This window comes from Sceloporus occidentalis, unplaced genomic scaffold, assembly GCF_023333645.1.
Source record: "Sceloporus occidentalis isolate IW3139 unplaced genomic scaffold, rSceOcc1.0.p SCAF_8, whole genome shotgun sequence".
In the NCBI taxonomy this organism is placed as follows: Eukaryota; Metazoa; Chordata; class Lepidosauria; order Squamata; family Phrynosomatidae; genus Sceloporus; species Sceloporus occidentalis.
Genome location: NW_028316988.1, coordinates 16,292,925 through 16,316,698, shown reverse-complemented (window position 1 = coordinate 16,316,698; position 23,774 = coordinate 16,292,925). Strand labels below are relative to the sequence as shown.

Here is a 23,774-nt window from a genome sequence, read left to right as displayed (position 1 = left end):
AAGTTAAATATGATGTATCCCCTCTATTGGAGCAACACTATGTTGTCTGAAAGCATACACTCACCGATCAATATGAACAAACACCTCAGCCAGAAAAGCATAGTGCCCATATTTATGAATAAATAAGGAGCAGTTGCAAGAAAGAGGCCTATTAACATGGATATCCAGTATGATTAAGAGTCAAATGAGTCATTTGGGACACTGGCTTAAGACAAGCTGCAACACACAGCAAGATGCTACTGATCTGCATAACAGGTTTGGAAGCCCACGGTACAAACTTGAAGATTGCTTCATACAAAACAAGGTAGTAACATGTTTAAGCATTACAATCACATGCTATCTCATGCTTGTTTGCTACAATGAAGGAAGAAAGAGCATGTGGAGGAGGTGCTCCCATTTGCAGAAGAGACTACGTATCGATAGTCTGCATCTAACTTTGCTCTCAGAATTTAAGGTGTTTATAGGACAGTTTTGTGTACTCAGCTCTATGGACTACTAATTTTTTGGCTGCATGTGCTCAAAGGGACTCTTGTCTCTAAGAGTATATTCTCTCACTCTTAACCACAGTGAGCCAGAAAAGCCTGCAAGACTGAAGTCATCTCATGCCAAAAATGAAATGGCATTTGCCAACTACAGATAATTTCCAAGGAAAATTAATAATTATCTCCAAATCCACATTTCTAAATCCATTAAAGCGCTAAAAGATCCATGGGAAAATAATATCTGTCTCTGATTCTTTCCCATCAAATGTCTAGTTTTCATACTTGTGATGATGAAGGCATGTAAAACAAGTGTCCCCTCTGTTTGAGCGGCTCCATTATGCTGGCAATAGCATCATTCTGGTGAGAGATGGCATGCCTGAGTACTGCAATTTCATTCAAAATGCTGCTAATTTCGTCTCTGGAACCTGCAAGAGAATTTAGATTTTTAGCTCATTATATATGAGATTATAGGTAAATGAAAGAACCTGTCAATCAGACTGATCAACTAAATATTCACATTGAGAAAGTAGTTCCAAAGCAGTATATTTCCATGATGTTGTCCATAGGTCAGGAGAAGGGGATTCAGTGACCCATTCAATTCCTTTCTGCATGATAAGCAGGATCACAGAAATTTTGGAAACTTCCCTCTATCATGGAAATACACTGCTTTGGAACTACTTTGTCAGTACAAGATACTGGTCCATAGAAAGATGAAAATACATCTGAATTTGTTTTAAAATGTATTTAAAAAACAACCGCAGTGGAGGGAAAAGAAATTGGAGAGAAAATATTACCTGCCCTGGCCTGATCTAATGCACTGCGTAGTCGGTCTATTTCTGTTTTGTGGCATTTGAGAAGCTGATTTAACTTATCAATCTCCTCTTTCTGAGAACAGGAAGCAGTAGTTTCAGCAACAGCTTTTTCCATGTCATACTGAAATGATACAAGAACACCTCAGTCAACCCTTTTTGGCCTTGCATACAAAGTTTACCAAAACCAGACACTTAAGATATCCTCACTGCTCTCCCATGGCAACTATGTCATGACCAACTATGTCAATGACCAACACTTTCATCTGATCCTGGGATCTACTTAAATCCACTAACTCATCCTGAAAACCAGGTTTCATTCATGTATTAAGGCATCACTGGAAGACATAAAAGTGAATCTGGTAACTTTGTCTTGTAACTACGGTAGTTAGGTTTCACTTTTGCCCCTATATTTAGTGTTTGAACGTTCAGAGTACCATAATTTGAATAACAACATACTTGCTCTTCTTTCTCTTTCAAAAGATTTTGCAACAGTTCTATTTCTGCTTCTGCCCTGGCAAGATCCTGAGAAGCCTGAGTAGCCTGCATACAGAATTTCTCTGCTTCCTGAAGTTCCTGCAGTTCAGAAAGAAAGAAAAGATGTTGTATTAATTTATTTCACACATTTGCTGGCATTATGTGTTGATAATACACGGAAAGCTCTATAAATGTGATGTGTGTCTTATTCATTTCTTTATGTGAAAGGAATGATTAATGAGCTATTCTTTTGTATTTGTACTACTCCAGCTGAATTCATCAGTAGAGAGCTCCAATGTATTCTGCCTATTTAATAAGGTCCAGCATTGGGCTGGATCCTATTATTAAGAAGCTGGGGACTTAAGAGCTGCTAGCCATAACTAGGAGTTGCAACAATTTCAGATGTGAACTGAAGTACATAGGATAGAAAGGCGACCTTAGACCAAGTAATGATTCAATTCCTTCTTTGTTCCTCTTTCACAAAGAAGTAAGGTACTACACCCACCCTACTAAAAAATGTATGATATTTTATTACTAAATTAAATAATTACATTCTTTCACACTTCAATTTATAGTTGAAGTGTCAAACTATATGCTCAAATTATAAGAGCCATATAATATTCTATTCCATATGGCATCTAGAAAATGCCATAGTGTACTAAGTGTGCAGTTCTACCATATTGTACCTCGGTGCGCTCCTGATTAATTCTGGATACAGTCCCACGAAGCGATCGTAGCTGATCTTTAGCTGCACATAGCTCTGCTGTTGCCTGTTTATCTGATGCCGATATTGCTCTCTTTAATTCCTTCAGCTCTTTATCAATGCCAAGGAATTGCATTTGCGCCCTGGCATCCTCAACTTTTTTCTGAAAGGGAAGAAAGCACCATTCAATGACATGAAAAATAATGTAACAGTTGCAACTGCTGACGTGTAGTATGTAGTATCTGGAGAATTTGGGGAGCTGGAACTCAAGAATATTTGGAAGGCACCAGCATAAAAATGTTCTAAATTATTCATCTTTTCCATAATGTGCAGACCTACCCTGTTTGCCAGCTCTTCCAGTTGAGCAAGAATTTTTTCTTTCTCCTCCTCAGCTTCTTGAAGCTGTTGATCTGTGAGCCCCTGGATTTCTTCCATGCTCTTCAGCTTTTCACTTAGATGCTGGATTTCATTCTCGAGCTGTCGAACTCGGGTCTCATTCTGCCTTTTCTCAGATTTAATCTGAAGGTAAAATGCAAGAAAAGGGGAAATACGATGCGACCTTTTAGTAACCATAAAGGTCACATACTGAGCTGCACATTCTATTTTAGACACATATTTTAGATACTTTAAATTGCCACCTATGTTTTATAAGCCATTTTAACATATATTCTATACTGCTTTCCATGTTTAGTTTTATTTATTGTTTGGGTCTACAATTGCAGTGTCAAGAGAATGAATGCTTGAGCATCTTCAGAATGCTTCTCATTCCTCTAAAGCATGAAAGCAGCCAGTGTGGTTTGTTTGCAGGAACAAACTGACACAGCTCTCTCTGAAAGCTAGAAGCAAAGAGTGATCTTTCACACCTCTCTGCCTAATCTGCCTTTCTCTTACTTTGGCTTCAGCAGCTCTGTTGCAGGCCAGTCGGTATTTTTCCTGTGCTTCTTCCAGCTTAGCTTGCTGAGATACCATCTGCTTTTGAAGCTCGCTCTCTCTGGCCTGTGATGCCTCATTTTCTTGCTGTAAATGAGCAAGCATCTCACCAAACTGTTTCTGCAGATCTCCAAGACTTTTTCCTAAAATATCCTTTGAGTTATGACACCTTAAAAAGAAAAGAAAAGAAAATCGGTCACACAAAATGAATGGAGAACAGTTTGCTTGGTGATCAAAAACATTCCTTTAAAGACCTAAGATCTGCAGTTAAGCTAGATGTTCAAAGAAAATGGGGGCCTCTGCCAATGGTGTGTCTGTACGCATGGAAGAATTATGACCCCCACAAATGAAATTTTCCTTCAGTAAACCAGGTTTCTGGTATTGCAGAGTGACACACTGAAAATCATTCCCACCTAAGAACTCCTCCGTTTGCTGTATTCACATTCCCTCTGTACTTTCCTGCCCCCTTTCTTTGAATGTCTTAACTGTATTTCTAAATACTCAGCTGAAGTTTTAAGTTACTGCAATGGTAGAAATTGGGAGAGCGAACAGAACTTTCATAGAAAGGGCTGGATTCTTATTTGGGGAGCAATGCACTTATTCCCTCCTTCCTACACCTCCATCTCTGTCAAACATCTACAAATCAGCAAGAATAGAGATATACATTTCCAGCCTGCCGCTACCCCCCTGAGTCTGTTTTCTCCAAGTTACAGCAAAAATGTATTTGGGAAGCTTGGATAAGAAAAAATGGCAAGCTCAGTACAGGAAAGGCATAGTGGATGGGAGAAGAGTATTTTCTGTGTCTTTATATACCTAAAAGACTTATTTCTAGAATCAAATCTCCATCAAACATCTCAATGGATGTGAAAAGTACTTTGAGAATTAAGTCCACATCATACAACACAGAACACAAGTATTTCCAGAGTCTGAAAGGGAAATGCCTCCCTTTGAATGTATCACATCTCTGTTTTTAACTCACTTGATTTCTGCACCAGTCTGTAGCTTTCTTTTGAGTTCACTCACACGAGACAAGACTTCTTCGGGATGGATTAAGCTATCAACTGCGTGGTTCAGTTGGTTCTGAGCATCTTTCAGCTTCTGTTTCAAAAGGTTATTATCCCTCTGTAAAAAAACAAAAATATCACAGTAATCTGTTCTCAGCAAAATCTATCTTGTGGGTTTTTTTTAATTCTATAAATTAAAGATGGATAGAACATGGAACATATTCTCAGCCTCAGGGTTAGGCAATGGAAAACCTCCTCTGAACAAATATTACTAAGAAAACCTCATGATAGGTTCGCTCTAGGGTCGCCATAAGTTGGAAATGACTTGAAGGCAACAACAACAACAACCACCATCACTAACCCCATGGAGCTTAAAGCCATTTGCTACAGGGAACAATTTGTTACAAAAATAATAATTTCCCCTGACACCTCTAACTGAATCCTCCAAGGATGTGTCTCTGGTAAGTTTTTAACAGAGTCTCGTGAAGATAAAATATACGGCATAGATGCATATTTAATTTCCAATGAAACAGCTGGAGCCTTCTGAAAATTACGGCAGAGTGTCACATGTACTAATTCAAGGGCATACATTTGGGATACAAATACTATACCTGCAGCTGCTTGAGTTGGGAAATGAGCTTATTATTTTCCTGATCTTTCTCTTCCAACAGCTGTGCTTTGGTCAAGGCATTTTCCAAGGCTTGTCTTTCTTTGCCAAGTTCAGCTTGGAGAGCAGAGTGTTCGAGCTATTCCCAACAGAAAAGAGAGAATGAGAGAGAGCGAGAGAAGGAGGAGGAGGAGGAAGAAGAAAAAAAGAAAAGAAAAAGCATGCATTTTGTTTGATTGGTCCCAAACTATACTGGCCTACATAGTGAGTTCTATGGCATAAGTTCTTGGTCAGGACTATTCAATCACAACATTGCAGATTACTTTCCTGCCCTCTTTCCCCACCTCCAATGCTATAGTCCCCTCAGTTTTATCTCGTGATGGAAAGGTAAAGCTGGCAGAACAGTTGCAGCAAGCCAAGCCAAAGCCAGGGCCTCCCTCAATATGACTAGAACTGGATTTGTTAAAAAAGATCATTAAAAAAATTAAAAATTAACAACAAAATAAAATGAAGCCTAGCTTTATAATCTAGGTAAGACAGACTTCTATACCTGACTAAGCTGCTTCAGCCTTTCTAGCTCTTTCTTATGTCGATCGGCTTCTGTGTCTCGCGCCTCCAACTCAGCTTCCAGTTCAGCCCCATAAGCATTAAGGTTTCCTTGGGCCTCTTGCAGGGCTTTGTTGAGTTCTCTTTGCTCTTGGATTGCATGTTCAAGGTCTGCAATGTCCTGAAATCAAACATGTAGTTTACGATTTGGGGTTGTTGTGTCTTACTGGTTTCATGGCTACAGCTTCTATCACTGCCAGACAGTAACTGTGCTCCACAGAGCAGGCACTTCAGGTTAGATGAAAAGGGAGTTAAGCCATTTATACCAAGACCTAGGATACCAACACAATGGCTCTGAATCATTAAGGCAAGGTTTACACAAGCATAGGCTTCTCAGTACCATCCATCGATGTGTGACATGGATGCAACAAGGGACATGAGCTGCTCATCAGGTAAAATTGGGCCAAGTAAAGAGAGAGAGAGAGAGAGAGAGAGAGAGAGAGAGAAATCCTGGCATGTAGCACAACTGTTGATGTGCTAGCTGAGACCAGTACCCCAGTTTTGCTTAACAATAACACTGAGTCGGGCTGAGACAAGCTTGCTAGTGAGTGGGAAAACACAGCATGGTATTTGGGTATAAAACTGTTCCTATAGCCTACTTTTCTCAGGCTTTCTGCATCCATGGCAACTATTTCCATCTGGTTTCTTTCCTTCTCCAGTTCTTCCACCCTCTGCAGCAAAGCTTCCTTATCTTTCCGCAATTCCTTGCATTCATCACTGGTCTGTTTGGCCTGACCCTTAACGCTCTCCAAGTATTCCTGTAACCCAGTGATAATTGCTTCTAGGTCTTTCTTCAGTGCCTCATTTGTTGCTATTTGGCCTGTGAACAGCAGGAGAGAAATAAGAAGAGTATTTCAACAATTAGATTGACCAATGAACAGCAGGACAAATCCTGATTTTGTTGAAGGCAAGATAACAATACTAATCACATCCCAAAGCACATTTACATAGGAGAAATACCCTTGGATCTCACTATCTGAAGTGATTAAGTATATTTCTATTTACAATCTTGCTGTTCTATACAATATAGAATGTGAAAACAATCCAAAATTCCCGGGAAGGGAAGCTGGTCTAAGTAAAAGAGAGAATCACTCACATTTCCTGTTGTGAAATTCTCTGGGACTGAAAACCCTCTAGAGCATAAACAAGAACAACAGCAACCACATTTTCCCCATGGCTTTAAACACAGCAAATAAATGATTACTGATTAAGCTACTAAGGTGTAAACCTATTCATCTGTGACTGTACAGTAATTCCATATCCTATTCTTTTGGCCAGGCTATTGTCCCTCTTTCTTGGCACTATCCCCAGATGAAAATTCTTTATCTAATTAGTATTGCCCTATGGAGGGAAAAAACAACCACCAGAGTTCTTTAAGAAGCTAATCTCCAAAGACTCCGGCTGACATTCTTCTACTACCAATGGAGAGCAACTCTAGCGTGCACATCTCCATCATCTGACTATTCATGTATCCAATCCAGTTTGTGGACAAATAATCAGTTTGCGCACTACTCAGCTCGATCACCCAGATAACTGAGCATTTTGATTCTACCTTGCCTGTGGTGTTTGGTGAAGCAGACAGGGGTGACTGCCTAAATCGAGAGAACAGGATGTGCCACATATGAGATCTGGGGGAGGCAAAACACTGCTTTTGGGTTTATAGATTATGGTCTAACTACAACTGTTTGTCCCAACTAGAGTGCCCACTGAATATCTAGGATTTACATACATCAGGAGAGGCAACAGTGTGACCCATGTGCCACACACATGCTCTCGGGATCCCTAGGTGCAATCCTGAAGTCCCCAGCCTCCCCATTAAAAACAATTGGGAAGGTTTACTTGTGACAAGAAGTTGAGTAATGCTCTGTAGATCAACAGTTGAGTGGACCAACAGTTTAGACAACAAACACAGATATATGTACACCTCCATCACGTGGGTGTTTTGTGAAGAAATACTAGTGCTTTTGTGGACTATAAAAAGTATAAGTATTTGTTAAAGTTTTACCATCTGTGAGCTGTTGCTCCAAGTCTCTGATTTCCTCAGTTTCCTTTGCAATCCGAGACAGCATCTCGTCCAGCCGAGTTTCAAGCTGTTTGTAATGCTTGTTCATTGTGTCAAGTTGCTGTTCCTTGCTTGCTTTCTGAGCCTTCATGTGAGCCTGTGAATGGCAGATAAAATAGCCAACTCAAACCATTGTCTTAAAAGAAAACTAAACATGCCTGCTGACTTTTTCCGCCCGCCCCAAAATTTCAGGTCCATGAGGTTAACCCCCTGCAATGCAGGAACACAATAACTGTGTACAGCACTGTGTAAATTTACAGTGCTTTATAAATAAAGGTTAATAATAATAATAATAACACTCCTGAAATGTTTTAAAGGCCTCCAAAGATGGACAGTCCATCACCCTCCAAGGCAATCTATTCCACTGTCAAACTGTTCTAATGATTAAAAAAATGTTCTTCCTAATGTTTAGGTAGAATCTCTTTTCTTGTAATTTGAATCCACTGGTTTGTGTTCTGGTCTCAGTAGCAGTGGAAAACCACAAGCTGGCTCCATCTTCTACAAGGCACCTCTTCAGTTATTTAAAGACAGCTATCATGTCACCTCTCACTCTTCTCTTGTCCAAGCTAAACGTATCCTCAAGTCGTTCCTCACAAGACTTGGGTTTCCAAATCTCTGATCGTGATTTTATGTTACTATGGCTCCCAATTCCCTAAAGAGGTTGCTCATGGAGGAGCTATACTTTACGAGAAAACACATTCATGTTGGTTGTCCCTCTGCATCTTTTCTAAATCACTGGGGGCTGCTAGCAAGGAAATCTATAGTGTGGTGATAATAAGGAAATAAGGAATGATTTGTTCTGCGTTACAGAAGGAAACAACACCCTTAAACTATGCTCAAATTTTTTGTAACCCCATCTTGGACCATTCACACTAATCTTATAGTAAATACTTATTACCAACAATGAATCTCACAGTAAAAGTCTAACACCAGTGACTGTAAGAGATCAGCTGCTAGCTGTTGAATACATAATTATATAAAATATGTATAATGCCATTCATAACAAAATTACATTTTCCTCTTAAATTTACAAATATTTACACTAAGAGAATATTAAGCTGCAATATCCAGTATCAGCTAAACATAAATGTATGCAGAGCCTCCTAATAAATATCATGCATGACCTCATAGCTAAAGCTGTCACAATGACTGGCTTTGTTATCAGTGCTCAGCTTCAGCTAAAGAAGTGTGCGCCTGGCTTAGAAACACAGAGTCAAATCTTATGGAGCAGACAACTTCTAGCCAGGGCTCTAGGAAGACACCAGTCCTTAGAAGGAATATGAAACAAATCGGTATAAAAATAAGGATCATATATGCATGCAAGGAGGTGCTTCAACCATTAGATGTACTTAATTCTTTCATGCAGCGCTCCAATTACTATTTCTTTTATCCTTACTGCTATAATTTGAGGCACGGACACTACAGTAGTCCCTCCACATTCACTGGGGTCAGGAGTGAAGGACCCCTGTGATTGTGGAAAACCCACCAATAAAAAACCACTATTCTTTTAACCTGAGACAACACATCTCTAGGAATCTCCAGGTCCTCCAGTGCAACTCTATGGTCAACATCTGCCTAACACTGACCACAGATTCATGCTGGAGGACCTACAAAAGCCTAGAAAAGTGTTTTCTCTAGGAACCATAGGTTCTCCAGCACAACTCTATGGTCAACTTCTGGCAGAGTTGTGTTGGAGGACCAAAAGATTTCTAGAGAGAACTGCAAATAATCAAAGTTGCTAAAGTCAAAGCTGTAAATGAGAAGGGCCAACTGCACTATACTACTTGCTTTTTATACAGGAATTGAGGAAATGCAAAATGGCCGAAGGAAAAGTTGCATTTTAGCAAGACTGCCCCCAGACCAAATCTCTGTTCAGTTTGTGGAGCAGGAAACTAAAGAATGGAGTCTAAACATCTGCAGCAACACAAGTCAAAGACATCCTGTTTTTAAACTATTGCAGACAGCTGAAGAGTGTTCTTTTGTAAAAGGTTCTCTGCAGCTGTTGAAGCTTTTCAAGGGTCTTTGGAGAGGGGTGGGTTAGGGAGAGGGAGGCGGCACTTACAGCATTCTCTTTCCTTGCTTCTTTTCAAATCATGTGCTCATAATTCGGAACTCATTGTGAAAGACAGCAGGACTGAGAAAAAGTTGCTAAACCAGAACACTGTCCTGTCCCCCGATCTCCTATCTCGCCTTCTGCATCAGCTTCTCCGTTTGACAGTTGAGCCTCGCTTTGGATGTGGTTTGAAGCAAGCGAGGTCCCTGGGGCTGTGAGAGTTTCTTTGTGACGCCCCACGCAGTGGGAACATGTGCTCCAATCCCTATTTGTCTCAGCTAGCTGGACTCTGTCCTGTTTGCTTTAAATCACAACACAGGAAGCAACCAATCCACTCTGGGGCTAGCAACAGGCAGCTCCGCTCTCCGAAAGCCTGCGCTGGGTCTCTAGAGAAAGCAGTTTCCTCTTGTTTAGAAAGCCTCCCTGCATCATAAAGACTGTTACTATTGGAGGGCTCCAGTTTTGGACTGCTGACTTGGCAGTTCCTTTTCTAAGCGAGCCCCTGGGCCTCAAAAACACAAAAGGCAATTTGGAATGAGAGATTCCGCGCACACCCACCGCATCGGAAAGCATGGCATGCTGCAAGAATACTTCTCTCCCTTTGGGAAAATGCAGGTCTTCACGTTTGTTTCAGAATTCATCAGATTTCGTACCAGAACGACTAACATAAAACAGCTTGAATTAATAAAAAGTGGTATTTTTATAAAATGAAACCAAGATGTGTTTGTTCAACTGTACATGAACATCCACCCATATACACAGTCAGCTGGAAGGAAGACCACATGAATCGGAACGGATTCCTAAAACGGCACAGGATTGCAGATTTAGATCCAAAACATCCTGCAGAAATAATCCAGTTTGAGACCGCTTTAACTGTTCTGGCTCAATGTTAGCAAGTTCCGGGAATTGTAGTTTTGTGAGACATTTAGCCTTCTCCGTCAAAGAACTCTAGTGCCACAATAAACTAAATTCCTAGGATTGCCTAGCACTGACCCCAGGACAGTCAAAATGGTCTCAAGCTGGGTTATTTCAGCAGTGTGTTTTGGACCTTAGTTACACAGAACTCTGCCCATCTAAGTCCAATGAGACCTTCTCCCGGATTACAGTTTCAAGACGCTAAGGAGTACTTACAATACATACATTTCCATTTTGTATCTTGTGGGACCAAATCAAAAAAGTTGTCCACACCAAAAAATTCTGAAAGACAACTTTTAAAATGTGTATCTGCATGAGATTAAGAAACTGGTCCATCCACATTGTCTCTATGAAGGAATGTCATTTTTTTTTGCCGTTGGGAGTGTCTCCATACCACAGGGTTTTGTGCTGGGAAAAGGCAGACGCTATCCATCATGGTCCCTCTTTTAGTGAAACATTATTTCACTGGTCTTATAAGATACACGCTTGTAAAGAGAAACAGAGGATTTGCTTGCATGTAGTGCCACAAGATGGCATACAAGAAATGGGTTGCGGTTCTTGTGCTGTATTCTACACAGAGCAAAATACAGTATACTGATTTTGTATTAATACTGCTGCTTCCCAACTGGATGCAGGCCAAATTCAAAATGCTGGTTTCAATCCTCACAACCCTAAATGGTCTGTGATCATGATGTATTCAGGATTTCCTTCTCTAACATGTATCTACTGGCTTACTTAAACAAGCTGTGGGGATCCTGTTCCATAACCCCCTATGCAAGATAAGGCTTTCTCATTGCTAGGGCCTACAGTGAAGAAACTCTTCCTGTCTGCAAATTGCCTGACTCCTTCACATACTAGGTTCTTAAGTTCAGGTAATAAATATAAAACACTGGTGTTTCAAAGGCGGATGGGATCAGCAGACAACTAATCGAGGTCTTTATGTATTAGCCAGTTCTTTTGTTTTATTGCTGTAAGTACTGAAGCTGTATTGTTTTATTATTATGCATCTATATACTTTGGCACTAAGAAGCTGGCTTGCATATCCTTTTCATTTGCATACAAAAAGATATGCAAGTCCATTTATTAATGTCAAAGTATATACAAGCACAGTTCTTGTAATATATATATAAAATACAATAATAATAATATATAATATCAAGGTGGCAAATATGACTTATAAGTTTAGTAGTGCCTACAAAGTCCTTCTGATTTCCTTGCTAAACATCTTGAACATGCCCAGCCCTATTTAAATAAATAAATGGTCATATTTCTTTGGCAGAGCAAGTTATAGCCTAACAGATCCATTCCTAAGAAAGTCAGCAGACATTTCATGAAACAACACAAAGCACAGACACAGAGAAAGAGAGTTCCTCTTCAATGAGGAACTTTCTCCAACCAAAACCGCAAGTAGAGAGCTAACTGATGACTCCTTTTCTGATGTGCAATGAAACGCACCAACATTTCCTGGTGGAAAAGGTGGCACAAAATAGATACTATTTCAAAAATCCCAAACTCATCTTGAATACCTTAGTGGTATTCAAGATACAGTCCCTCACCCCATTCACCTGTAACTCAGCCCAAGACTTTAGATATCTAAAGAAGTGGGCACCAGTTCACCAGTATTGTATATTAATAATAAATGTGAAAATCCTAAGGTGTCATTTACTTTTATAACATTTCCATGACCCTCCAAACACTCTGAGTAACCCCACAGTGTGGTTCACAGTCATCAATTCACCGGTTTGACCATGGAGATCTTGGCAGTTATGTGCAGGATCACAAAGAGTGCATAAAGAGGTACTAGAGCTATATCATAAGAAGATAGTGGCCCAGCATAACTATATTCTACCTCTCTGGATGAGGTAGGAAGCAAAAGAGCCAAGGAACATCACAAGTTAGCAAAAACAAACAAACCAAGCTTTGCCTTCCTCAGCAGTAGAGGTCTTAACCCATTCACGGATATCAACATCAAACAGGAACTCTGACTTACATGTCTTGGGTCTTTAGGATCCAGAGACTCTATAAAACTATGCAGGTCTTCCAACTCTCTCTCTCTTCTGGCCATTTCTTGCCTCTGCCTTTCCATCTGTTTCTCTAATTCCAGAGCTTCCTCACGTAGCTGATTCAGAAGCAGTATCTTGTTGCTTAGTTGTTGTCTGCAACTGTCCTTTTCTACTTCTGACATCTAAAATTGAGAATGCAGAAAACGTATGTAAGCCAGAGAAATACAGGCGGTTCAGAACCTTCAAAAGTGATAAGTTTGGCTTTTAAAATATAACCACAGCTGGGTTATACATACCTTCTTCTGAGCAACAGCATCCTGGACTTGTTTAAGCTCCTCTGTTGCTTTTAAAACATGCTGCTCCGCATTTGCTATTTCGCTCTGCAACTCGACCAATTTTTCTTGCGCTAAAGAAAGACAAACATAGAAAGCTGTAAAACTTGAAACAAGCCCAATGCAATTGGGCAGATGTTACAGTTACAAAAAGTACACGTTGGGGGACAGAAAGTGGTGGTCACAATCCAGAGAAATGAAAAGGAAAGACTATGGATGCCACAAAACTTTTACTGTCTTAGAGGGTGAACTGGATGAGGATAATGGGAGCCAAATAAGAAAACGATCTGAGAAAAAGATTAATAGAAAAGAGTTATAGACAGGGGCCTATGGAAACAGAATTACATTAAAGTGAATGAGCTCTGAAACTACATTAGTCTATGGTTGCCTTCTCCAGTTGTCCAGATGAACTGGATTATAACCATCCCCAGACAGCAAAGTCAATGGCAATGATGAGGGTTGAAATATGAAGTATGTGGAGAGCAAAGGGCTGGGGAAGACAGGTTGATCATATATTGAAATTTAAGATGACAGTTAAAAGTATGAGCTGGAAAGGCACAATTCAAATGTCCTATCTGCACAAATCTCACTGAATTCATGAATTCAAATGTTGCTCTGACAGTACTAAAGTTTAGCTGTTCACTTGAATGCTCAAGCATATATCAAAAGTCAGAAGACACTCCGCATGTATAAGACTAAGGATGAAGTTAAGGAAAGATGACGGTACCTCCTTTAATCTTTCTCTGTTTTTCTTCCAGTTGTACATCTAGTGACTGAAGAAGATTCAGTTTAAGCTGCTGAACATTTTGTTGTTGATCCTGTTCCATGTTTCCCACTTGCATTTTCTGAGCCTGGCCAGGGATATGACCTTCCACAGCATACATGTTTCTTTTGTACCTAGCTTTCCCAATGTATGGACTTTCACATGGTGCATCATCCAGTTCAACATCCTAAGAAAGTCATATTCGAAGGTCAAATGAATCAAAGTGGCATGACAGAATACATGTTTAACTTGCAATGTTTTGAAATATTTATATTTTAACTCTGCTGATATGTTTGCTGGGCTTTTTAAAGCATCACCTTGATTTTGGTAAAACTCATTGCATGCTTTCCAAACCTCTTGTACATTTGTCCATTCATGAACCAACCCCAGTCTTGGGAATCTGCAGCTGGTTAAGCCATAAAAAGGACTGTACTGTGATAGTATAAAGACCTTGTCATTGTAAGAAACAAAAGGACACACGCTTAAATGGATTGCTATTTGGTGTCATATGTTTAGAAGTAGATAGGATAGGCACAATTCCCAAGCGCTCTGAGAGATGCTGCTCAAATCAGTTATATCAAAGTACAGTCTCCCACAGACTTGAAATGAAGAAAGATAATTTTGCATGTTTACAACTCTTTTTCTCAACAGAGAAATCATATAACCAATGACAACATTCCTGGAATGGGGAGGAAGTTGAGTATTTAACAAGATCCCAGCACCCACAAACCTGACTACCAAACCCAGCCCCTTAAACAAATATCATTTTTCATCATTACCTCTGTTGGATACAAATAACCCAATGGCTCAAACTTGGCATCAATCTTATAGAAAGCAAGCTCTTGTTCCAACTCGTATTGTTTTTGACAGGCTCTAGTTAACTCCACTGTCTTCTGTTTCAGCTAATGGAATTGGTTGGTTTTGAGAAGAAAAAGAAAGCCAGTGAGTTTCAAGGATAAAATACAGGTTTAAGTAGCATGTCAATACCATTGGTCACGATGTGATATGGGCATGAATTACAATGGCAAAACTTTCATAGTAAACAGAGGGTTTCACCACCAATCAGACTTAAGCGACAAGTGGATTTGCTTTAAATGTTATGTTTCTACAATTACAGTGCAATCCTAACCACCAGCCACAAGACTCTTTGACCAAGAGATGATCTGGATGAAGCAAAGCCTCTCTCTGCTGGCAGGACTGTCCATCCTGAAGCCCAAGATATAGCTGTGAGAAGCTCCATGGGTGTAATACTACCACCAGCTGTGTTCCTACTCATAGTAGCCAAAAAAAGGCCCCCCAATATGGGCATAGACAGTTTTGGATTAGCCAGCTATCTATTTCCCATCCTTGAATGGGGATGAAGAGAGATGTCTGAAAAGGCAAATCAAGGGAAAAACTACAATTCCCTGCACTTCCCACCCTGCCTACTTGTGTTTTAGGGGAGTGGTGGATCTCTCCATCAGGCCAGGTTAAAATTGCTCTGCTAATTTAATGAAACACACACACAAACACGGAGGTCATGATACAGCAAGTACTAGAACGCACTGGACATCTGTGCATTTGTCAGCTACAGAGCAAATAGTACAGCACTCTGCTTTCCTTTCCATAGCTGACAATGGCTTCGTAAGAGATTTACTGCATCACAGCTTTTTGCTACCTAACACGTCACACGAGAAGACCTGAAAGTTATCCACAGTGCTGATAATAAACACACAAACACAAAATCTAATTAGTTGCTCACACACCACAGTTTTAAAAATACTAACATGTATTAGAGCCTTTAAATAAGGCTTCCATTTTCATGCTATTAGTCCTAATCCCATTATTTTCACATTGTTCTTTAATGGATTCTATCCATTTGGATAAAAACACTTTTATTAAGGAGTAAATGGCACATACCACAATCAAGAATATTGCCTATCTTCCCCATCTTCCTTTGAATGCTGAATGTGACAAGACTGTGACCTGTTGTAGTTATGCCACTTAACCATCGTATGCAAAAAAACACCTATGGATGACTGCCTCATCCTGGTTAAGATCCCAAAGGTGCAGAACAAACCACAGTCAGATTTGCTGCGTTTGTCCTTTCCCAGAATCTTTGTATGCTCCCAGGACACCTACAAGATCTACTTGCTACTTTGCAATTGGTGTGTTGAGGAAACTGCCAACCTCAAGTATAAATATAATTAACCATGGTTAATGCACAGTTAATGCAAACCATGGTTCCATGTACAGGTTTGCGGCCATTCCTTAAGAATGGAAAATAAACCACGGCTGTATATGTCCTGCACATGTCTGCATCTTTTGTTGTCACAATTTATTTGCAGAACCAAAACACACCCCTGTAACTATAAGCAATTTCAGTTTGCGACTACTCTATTGTTTTTATGTGGTTTGCAAAGAACTGTGTGCTCTCTCTGTTTTGACAGCTTTGTCTTGTTGGATACCTGAGGGAGAGCATGCAGCAAGGTTCCAAGAGGTAGCAGAAGAAAGAACTAAAGGAGAGGGGAAAAAAGAGAGACTGGTAGGAACAGGAAAGATTGAACAAGGAAAAGAATTAAGATTTAGTATCCAACATCATGAAAAAGTTCTAACGTAGAAAAAATACACAACGTGGTAAAGTTCTGAGCAAACAAACAATTACAGAGCCAAGTACGGTTGCTTTATTGGCACAGTCTGAACCAGGACCATGCAGGAATGTCCAAAGGGTAGCAGTAAATAATAATAAAAAGGAGACTATATCTAAATACAGAGAGTATATAGATATCTTTAGTGAGGAATAAAGGTTCCGCTTTAAGGAAAACTGGATCAAACCAATACATCAGCTAAAGGGAGGCAAGCAAAATCATTCAGAAGGACAAGAACAGGCAGTAGACTCAATACTTCTTTGAAATTGAATTGCTTTTAGAAGTATACAGTTCTCTCTGGGCACAATCCACTGAGCACAAGAAGTTTCAGCTCCCTTTCTATAGACATCATGCATGGGATTGTACTGAAAATGTCTTATTCCCATGAGCAATTCTGTTTACATAACACTGCAACACTAGTTTTTATTAAGTCTCGGCCTCAGAGGGAGCCATCAGGCAGACCCAGCAACATCAGGGACTGCCTGAAGGAAGAGGCCCCTCCCTCCTCAACTGTCATCTCGGCCTCAGAGGGAGCCATCAGGCAGACCCAGCAACATCGGGGACTGCCTGAAGGATGAGACTTCTCCCTCCTTTAACTGTATTTTTATTGTATTAACGATTTTACTGTACACCGCTATGATCATCGCGGAATAGCGGTCTATAAATAAAACATATTATTATTATTATTAAGTCTAGTCCTAAGAAACCTTAATGGAAAAGGTCTTACATACTTTTGTTTGTAAACATGAAAAATTCCACAAAGTAAATTTCAAAGTATGATATGCTACTTTACAACTATGGATTTTACATCCAGAAATGGGTTAAGTCAGGGTTATAACAAGATTTAAAAAATCAGAAATAAAGCACAGAGAGAATGAGATATTGCAACAGCAACTTCTTAACCTCAATCAATGAACAATATTTAAATCCAACTATGTGGAAGCAATAAAATCTGTATTAAGAAGGCTAAAAAACCCCATTTAGGTTTCTAAAAAGATAAACATGAAACTATCCTGATGGTTGTTTTCAGTTAAACCAGAAAAGGGCAGTTAATGAAATGACTTACACTGATGTAGTTCCAGCATAATTTTACTACTACCGTGTACATGTTAAGTTTTGTCCCCAAATACAATTAAATATGGATCTTTATCATTTGATGCCTTTGTTTCCAATTATTTGATATATATTTAGACAAAGAGGGATAGTGTATCTATGTAAGTGCAAACCTACGATACTGAATAGAATACAGTGATTTTTAAAAACCACAATTGCTTTACCAGCTCATTTTTTGTCTCCATCTCACTCTCCAGGTCTTTATAGCTTTGTTTCTGTTGCAGATGCTTTTGTTTCAATAACCTGTTTTGCTCATCTTGGTGCTGAAGCTGTTCCAGCAAGTCAGACTGTTTATTTTTAAGATCCTCCACCTCTTTCATGGTTTTCTCCAAGTCCTTTTCAAGACTTTCTATTTCTTCTGCAAAATGAAGAAATCCAGCAAATCAAAATACAGTTCATGTTCACTTGTTGGTGGAAAAGCACACATTACCCAACTATGCACTCCCAAGGAGTCTGGGCTGCCAGAGTATTTGTGGGATTTCCTTTTTCTTTCTAGCTTTCACACCTTCGTCCTTTAGTTGTGCACTTAAAACATCTTTGCTATACTCCTAAAACCATGGTGCACGAAAATGGCTATTACCACATCCCACCTCCTGTGCACAAGTCTTTTCTCTATGAAGTTCAAAGTTATGTACACATCTTAAAATTTCATGTAAGACTGCAATCCATATGTACACTTACATGAGTGTAACTCTTACTGAACTGAGGATGACTTGCAGACAAATATTAATGCTTAGGACTGCACTACAACTGCTTGCAGCTTAAATTATACTTACCTAAATTAAACCTCTCAAGAGCCTCTTCCCTGTCATGGTTTGTCACTGGGTGTCCCTCGAGATCTTGCAATGACCTCAAATGGAAAATTGTGTAAAGACGGTAATGTGGCAGATTTGCAACAGGATTGTCTGCCAGGGACAAAGAAGTCAAATCTTTTAGAGGCTTCAATTTAGCTACTTCATGGAGCTGCAAGATAGGAAAGACATGCAAGAATTAGCATTCAATGAAGCACAAATCACACTCCATTTTCTGCATAGACCTGTGCAATTTGACAAACATATGATCTAGTAGCAGAGGATCCAATAAAATGAATCATGCATGTTAAAAAGCTAGGGTGTCATATCAGAGTCATACAACTGAAAAGGGATTTGAAGGAGTATTTCATCAAGGCAAACACAAGCATAGCTAAAAGTACATTGCACATTTACCCACTATTCACCAGATAAAGTATATCCCAATCTCAAATTCTCTACCTCTACAGTAATATTTCTGTGGTTAGTCATGACATGATCATGGAATCTAACTTTCTTTATGGAAATAGATAAGAATTAGAGAAACATTGTGCTTTTCAAATGCTAAGAAGTATTCTCTTCTGGAAAGGGCTTGAGCAAAGAGGTAAACAGGCAGCAATAATATCTACATATACTGCTAACAACAAGTGTATGTGGCAAATGTTTTTATAGGTTAAAATAACTTACTGATGATATTTTGTTTTTTCTCAGATTGAGGATGCGCAGGGACCTGAGTTTTTTGCCCATCCATACTGGGATGTGCTCAATCTCGTTCCCAGAAAGATTCAGTTTCTGCAGATTGTGTAGGTGCTCAATGCCTTCTATTTTACTAGAAAATAGAAACAAATAGTAAAATGAGGCATGGTGAAAGAAGTACGGTGCATACAATGAAGACAGCTATGACAGAGAAATGGGTTGAGACAGGAGATCTTCTGGTCCTTCAGTGCATGATTTGGAGGATCTGGAACACAACTCTTGTGTTGCTGCTAAGCTTTAAAAAGGTTAACTTAACGTTGGAAGACTGTAAAAACTGCATTAAAAGGGACCTGTGTATACTTTTCATTAAATCCATGGACAAATTCTAATTTCTTGCTAATTCTAAAAACTGGTTAACATGCTGCAACAGGTGAATCCACTCCAGTCCTTCTTGCCCTTTTGAAGGGGTTTCCGTCTACCAAAACCAGCACAAAACAAAAAAGTCCCAGACACCTGGCTTGCTCAAATCCCCATTTCATCACAGAAGAACTGTTTCATTAACTGAGGAAGTTAAGTTAGCACAGCAAGAGCCTAATCACCGCAAGGTCCTTGCATTTTACTGTTCTTTTTCATTGCTCACAATGCATCTATGCTCTGAAAAGAATGTATTCTAAGGCACTGTATTATGGTACAGATATGTTTCTTTACATCTATTTGTTCTCTCCCCCTCCCTGCTTACCTTATTTTGTTGTAAGACATGTTGAGGTCACATAGTTTTAAAAGTTTGTCCAGTTTTTCAATCTTCTCAATCAGATTGTGGCTGAGATTGAGGACCTCTAATTTATCACACTTCTCCAGATTTTCTATGTACTGCAAAAATAAACCAAGCTGTAAATCGCTGGACTTGTTGTATAAGACGAGACAGTAGGCTACTGTTTTTATGAAGCATCTTTTTATGACTGGAATGATGTATCATGCTATCAAGACGAATCAATTGTGGGGTATTATTATAAAGCTAGTTTATTTTGGCACATTTAAAGGTTACTGAAAGAAAATCACTGAGACGGCATTTTAAAACAGCCATTTGGAACTTCTTAAATGCTGAATGAGGAGGCAGTTTCTCAAGCGGCCAAATTTAGAGCTGTAAGCAAAGATGTGAAGCAGTTACTAAATTAGATCCGAGTTCGATGGTATAATAATTTAATAAAATATTTACTTATAGCCTGCCTCTCCCTTTGTGATGATGCCTTTCAAGTTGAAGTAAAAGACTGAATTAATATGTATTGTGGTGATGCATGGCTTTAAGGAAATAAAACAGACCCACTCCTTGTGATCATCAAAGAGGTTCCAGGACATGAATGGAGAACCTCCTGGCTAGAGATGGGAATAGGTGAACTATCTGAGACTCCCTGTATTCAGTCTTGATCCCTCTTCAGACATAGAAGGAAGGAAAGATGTGGATCATCAGCCCCTGTGATTTGCAACCAGTATCAATGCTCTGCACTGACCACTTGCTATCAGTACTGGGAGCACAACTCTTGCTTAAGTCAACAAAGTAGTACTTTATGTCTGATAAGAGTCTAACCTAAGAATGCTTCTCCTTGGTTCTGGACTGACAATAGCAAAGGGAACAGGCAATGGGAATAAATACCAACTCTTGTGCCTTTTTTGGATTATCAAACCCTGTGTTAAATAAAGTTGGATTTCAATTCTGACTTGTCATATGACAGGAAACAGTGGTTAGCGGTGACTTCCTCACTCTTTCAGTGACTCAAAAGGAACAGCAAAACAGCAGCAAAGAAGTTCAGTTTGTCCAAATACGGCCATAGTAGTTGGTTCTCCCACTTCTCTATCCCATTTAAAGAGTAAGATACAGCATAAGATCCCTGTTGCTAGTTTCTAGTTTAAAGTTTTTGACTGCAATATCCCGGCTGTATCCTGTAAATCGAGTGGAAGGTGCTGTTCTTTTTATTCCTGATGAACAGAAACTTACAATAATCACATACCTTGAACTTCTTTCCTCCATCTTTTGCAAGAGAAAGATTTAGAGAGGTTATGCGCCCCAGGTTTTCTTGTTTGGCCAGCTTCTTGATAAGAGGCTCTGTTATGTATCGGGTGCCTGGGCTAACACAGTTGTCACCTGAAGTCAATAAGAAGATGTCTTGAGTTGAAAATGACAACGGAATGACAATAAAATGGCAATGGATGAAGAGAAAACTGCAGCTCAAGGAATGTCAAAGGACAACATCTCTGGGCTTTTCCTGAGAAACTGCTTTTATCAACAAAGTAAATCTATAGGTTCATTATATAGTTCCAACGTACAGGGAGTGCAATGATCAGTTCATCACAATACCTTGTCCAACCAGACGCTCAGAAGGAATCACTGAGTCGCTTTCTTCGGCTGCATCCCCTTGACATCCCTGCTCCGGCATTAAATAAATAGGAGGTGTTTCTTGTCTCCTATAAGGAGATGGGGACCGACTGGCTGAACTCGCAGGAGACATTGGGCTCTGGGTTCGAGATGGAGACATCAGCCTTGTTCTGGGTGATGCTCGCTGAGGATGGCTTTTCCTCATTGCTCAAACTGCTGCATATTAACGGTGAGAAGCTGCAAAGACACACATACATTTTTTTTGTCAAAGCCTTCCCAGGTGCATAAATATTGTGGAGCCTGTTTAAACATAAAACTGATACCCAGTTTTTCCAAAAAGCACTTTTTCATATACACACACACACACACACACATATTCGTCCTTCCAGATTTGCTGGGATTAGAGGCACAGGACCCCCGCGAATGTGGAAAACCCACAAATAACAAAACCCCTATGTTTCTTGAGTTGAAAATGACAACTCCAGTGCAACTCAGTGGTCAACATCTGCCAGGTATTAACCATAGGATTGCACTGGAGAAGCCACAAATGCCTAGCGGAGCGTTCTCTCTAGGAATCTCTAGGTCCTTCAGTGCGACCTTTGGTTAAAGTTGACCACAGAGTTGCGCTGGAGGACCCAGATATTCCTAGAGAGAACATCTGTTTCCATTAAAAAGGCTTAACACCCTGGGAAATGTAAATTGCACCCCACAACAGTCCTCTTTTCCTTCTCCTTTCTAAGCATCAGGATGGTTTCTCTCCTTATCTGTTTCAGCAAAATGGGACCTACAAAAATGGCAAATTTTAAGCATTAAAAAACAAAGGCCATTGGTCAAACAAGATCAAACAACAATGCGGGGAAGGAGGCTGGAAGCGCCTGCTTTCAAAACAAGAGCTAAGGTCTAAAGAGGTATATCATAAAGTACCCCAACAATTGCTCTCCCAACCTCAGCTACTCACAATCTAGCATCCAGACGGAGTTATGAAGGGAAGGGTGGGCATTTTGTTACTCTGCTTCATTTGCTATATAAAGCATGTGCCTTTCGATGGCTCATGCGGTATGCGCTGGAGGCTTTCATCTGGCGACACACAAAGCAGCCTGTCTTCACACTGCCTAAAGCTAACGCAGAACTGCAGCCAAAGAAAGAAGGCTTCTGTTATGAGGACCTTCTCAACAAACATTTGTTGTTGTTCTTCTAAAGGTGGAGAAGGGGAACAGGGGCTACATGGGAACCGAGAGGCCGCAGTTTTATGGCTTGGGGTCAGCACAACATGAGGAACTGTATTAAAGGGAACTGCATTAGGAGGGTTGAGAACCATTGCTGGAGAGAGTCCTGTGCCTCAGTTCAGTTACTTATAATAGAAGAGAAAGAGACAGTGTGGCATAGTGGTCTCAGCGTTGGACCATGACTCTGGAGACCAGCGTTCGAATCCTGGCTCAGCCGTGTAAACCCACTGGGTGATCTTGGGCAAGTCACACTCTCTCAGCCTCAGAGGGAAGAAACTCTGCCATGAAAACCCTGAGACAGGCTTTGCTTTAGGGTTGCCATAAGTCAGAAATGACCTGAAGGTACACAAGAACGACAACTAGAACAAGACATTGAGCCTTTCTGGTGCCACCACAAACTACCAATCCCAGGATTCCACAGCAGTGAAAGCGGCGTCGGACTGGATTGACCCCGCAGAGCAAACCCAGCTCCTTTCTCTCACCTGAATCCCAGGCTCAGGACTCCGCTTTGATGACGGCCGTTGCCATGGCAACCCCGCAGGCCTCCAGCCAGGATGCGCGCGCACAACCCCTTCCCTTGCGATATCTCTATCTTCCTCTCGGCTTCCTCCACTTCCTCTTCCGCTCTTCCTTAGGGTTTAAGGGCTTTAGCTTTAAAAAACCAACAACCAAAGAGCAGCTTCTCGCTTACTTCCTACAAGAACAGGAAGCGCCTAGACCGAGGCCTTTAACGCCCGGCGGCGCCATTTTGTTTCGAAGAGGAGTTGGGCGGGTGGGATGTCCGCCCGGCCAATAAGGACACACCGCTGCTGTCCGACCGGCCAATGGGGACGCACCTCTGCCGTCGGCCACGCCCCTCCAGAGAAACCGCTTTTAACGACCTAGAGCCACTCTAGAGTGGAGTGGGCGGGTGGAATGGAGAAAGGGCAGGCAAACCGGCCAATAGGAACACACCTCCTCTGTTCGACCGGCCAATGGGGACGCACCTCTGCCGTCGGCCCTCCAGAGAAACCGCTGTCTTGCGCTACTCTCAGCTGGAGGCTAAGCAGGCGGAGTGGGCGGGTGGAATGGAAAAGAGGCGGGTGTACCAGCCAATGAGGACGCACTTCCACGGTCGACTCGGCCAATAAGAATACACTTTCGCCATCGGCCATGTCCCTCCATCCAAACGGCTTTTAGAGGGGCTGGGAATGGAGTGGGCGGGTGA

At 40.6% G+C, this 23,774-nt stretch overlaps 1 protein-coding gene across 2 annotated transcripts in view; it reads right to left on the bottom strand.

Moving 5' to 3' along the window:
• Positions 1-23,571, bottom strand: part of CNTRL (centriolin) — a 37,133-nt gene extending 13,562 nt beyond the window's left edge. Inside the window, exons 1-23 of one of the 2 annotated variants that reach the window (XM_089534970.1) lie at positions 23,050-23,571; positions 21,324-21,578; positions 20,977-21,110; positions 19,710-19,840; positions 18,962-19,103; positions 18,263-18,449; positions 17,651-17,844; positions 16,194-16,241; positions 14,526-14,648; positions 13,711-13,933; positions 12,948-13,057; positions 12,639-12,833; positions 7,624-7,777; positions 6,218-6,438; positions 5,563-5,739; positions 5,017-5,151; positions 4,381-4,523; positions 3,363-3,570; positions 2,811-2,990; positions 2,455-2,634; positions 1,751-1,867; positions 1,277-1,415; positions 765-907 (exon numbers count right to left, since the gene is read on the bottom strand). In XM_089534970.1, the coding sequence (XP_089391096.1) occupies positions 765-907; positions 1,277-1,415; positions 1,751-1,867; positions 2,455-2,634; positions 2,811-2,990; positions 3,363-3,570; positions 4,381-4,523; positions 5,017-5,151; positions 5,563-5,739; positions 6,218-6,438; positions 7,624-7,777; positions 12,639-12,833; positions 12,948-13,057; positions 13,711-13,933; positions 14,526-14,648; positions 16,194-16,241; positions 17,651-17,844; positions 18,263-18,449; positions 18,962-19,103; positions 19,710-19,840; positions 20,977-21,110; positions 21,324-21,546 (3,507 nt within the window). In that variant the 5' untranslated portion in view covers positions 21,547-21,578; positions 23,050-23,571. The remainder of the gene's footprint in view (positions 1-764; positions 908-1,276; positions 1,416-1,750; positions 1,868-2,454; positions 2,635-2,810; positions 2,991-3,362; positions 3,571-4,380; positions 4,524-5,016; positions 5,152-5,562; positions 5,740-6,217; positions 6,439-7,623; positions 7,778-12,638; positions 12,834-12,947; positions 13,058-13,710; positions 13,934-14,525; positions 14,649-16,193; positions 16,242-17,650; positions 17,845-18,262; positions 18,450-18,961; positions 19,104-19,709; positions 19,841-20,976; positions 21,111-21,323; positions 21,579-23,049) is intronic. The other variant, XM_089534971.1, reaches the window with a different exon arrangement.
• Positions 23,572-23,774: the final 203 nt, after the last annotated feature.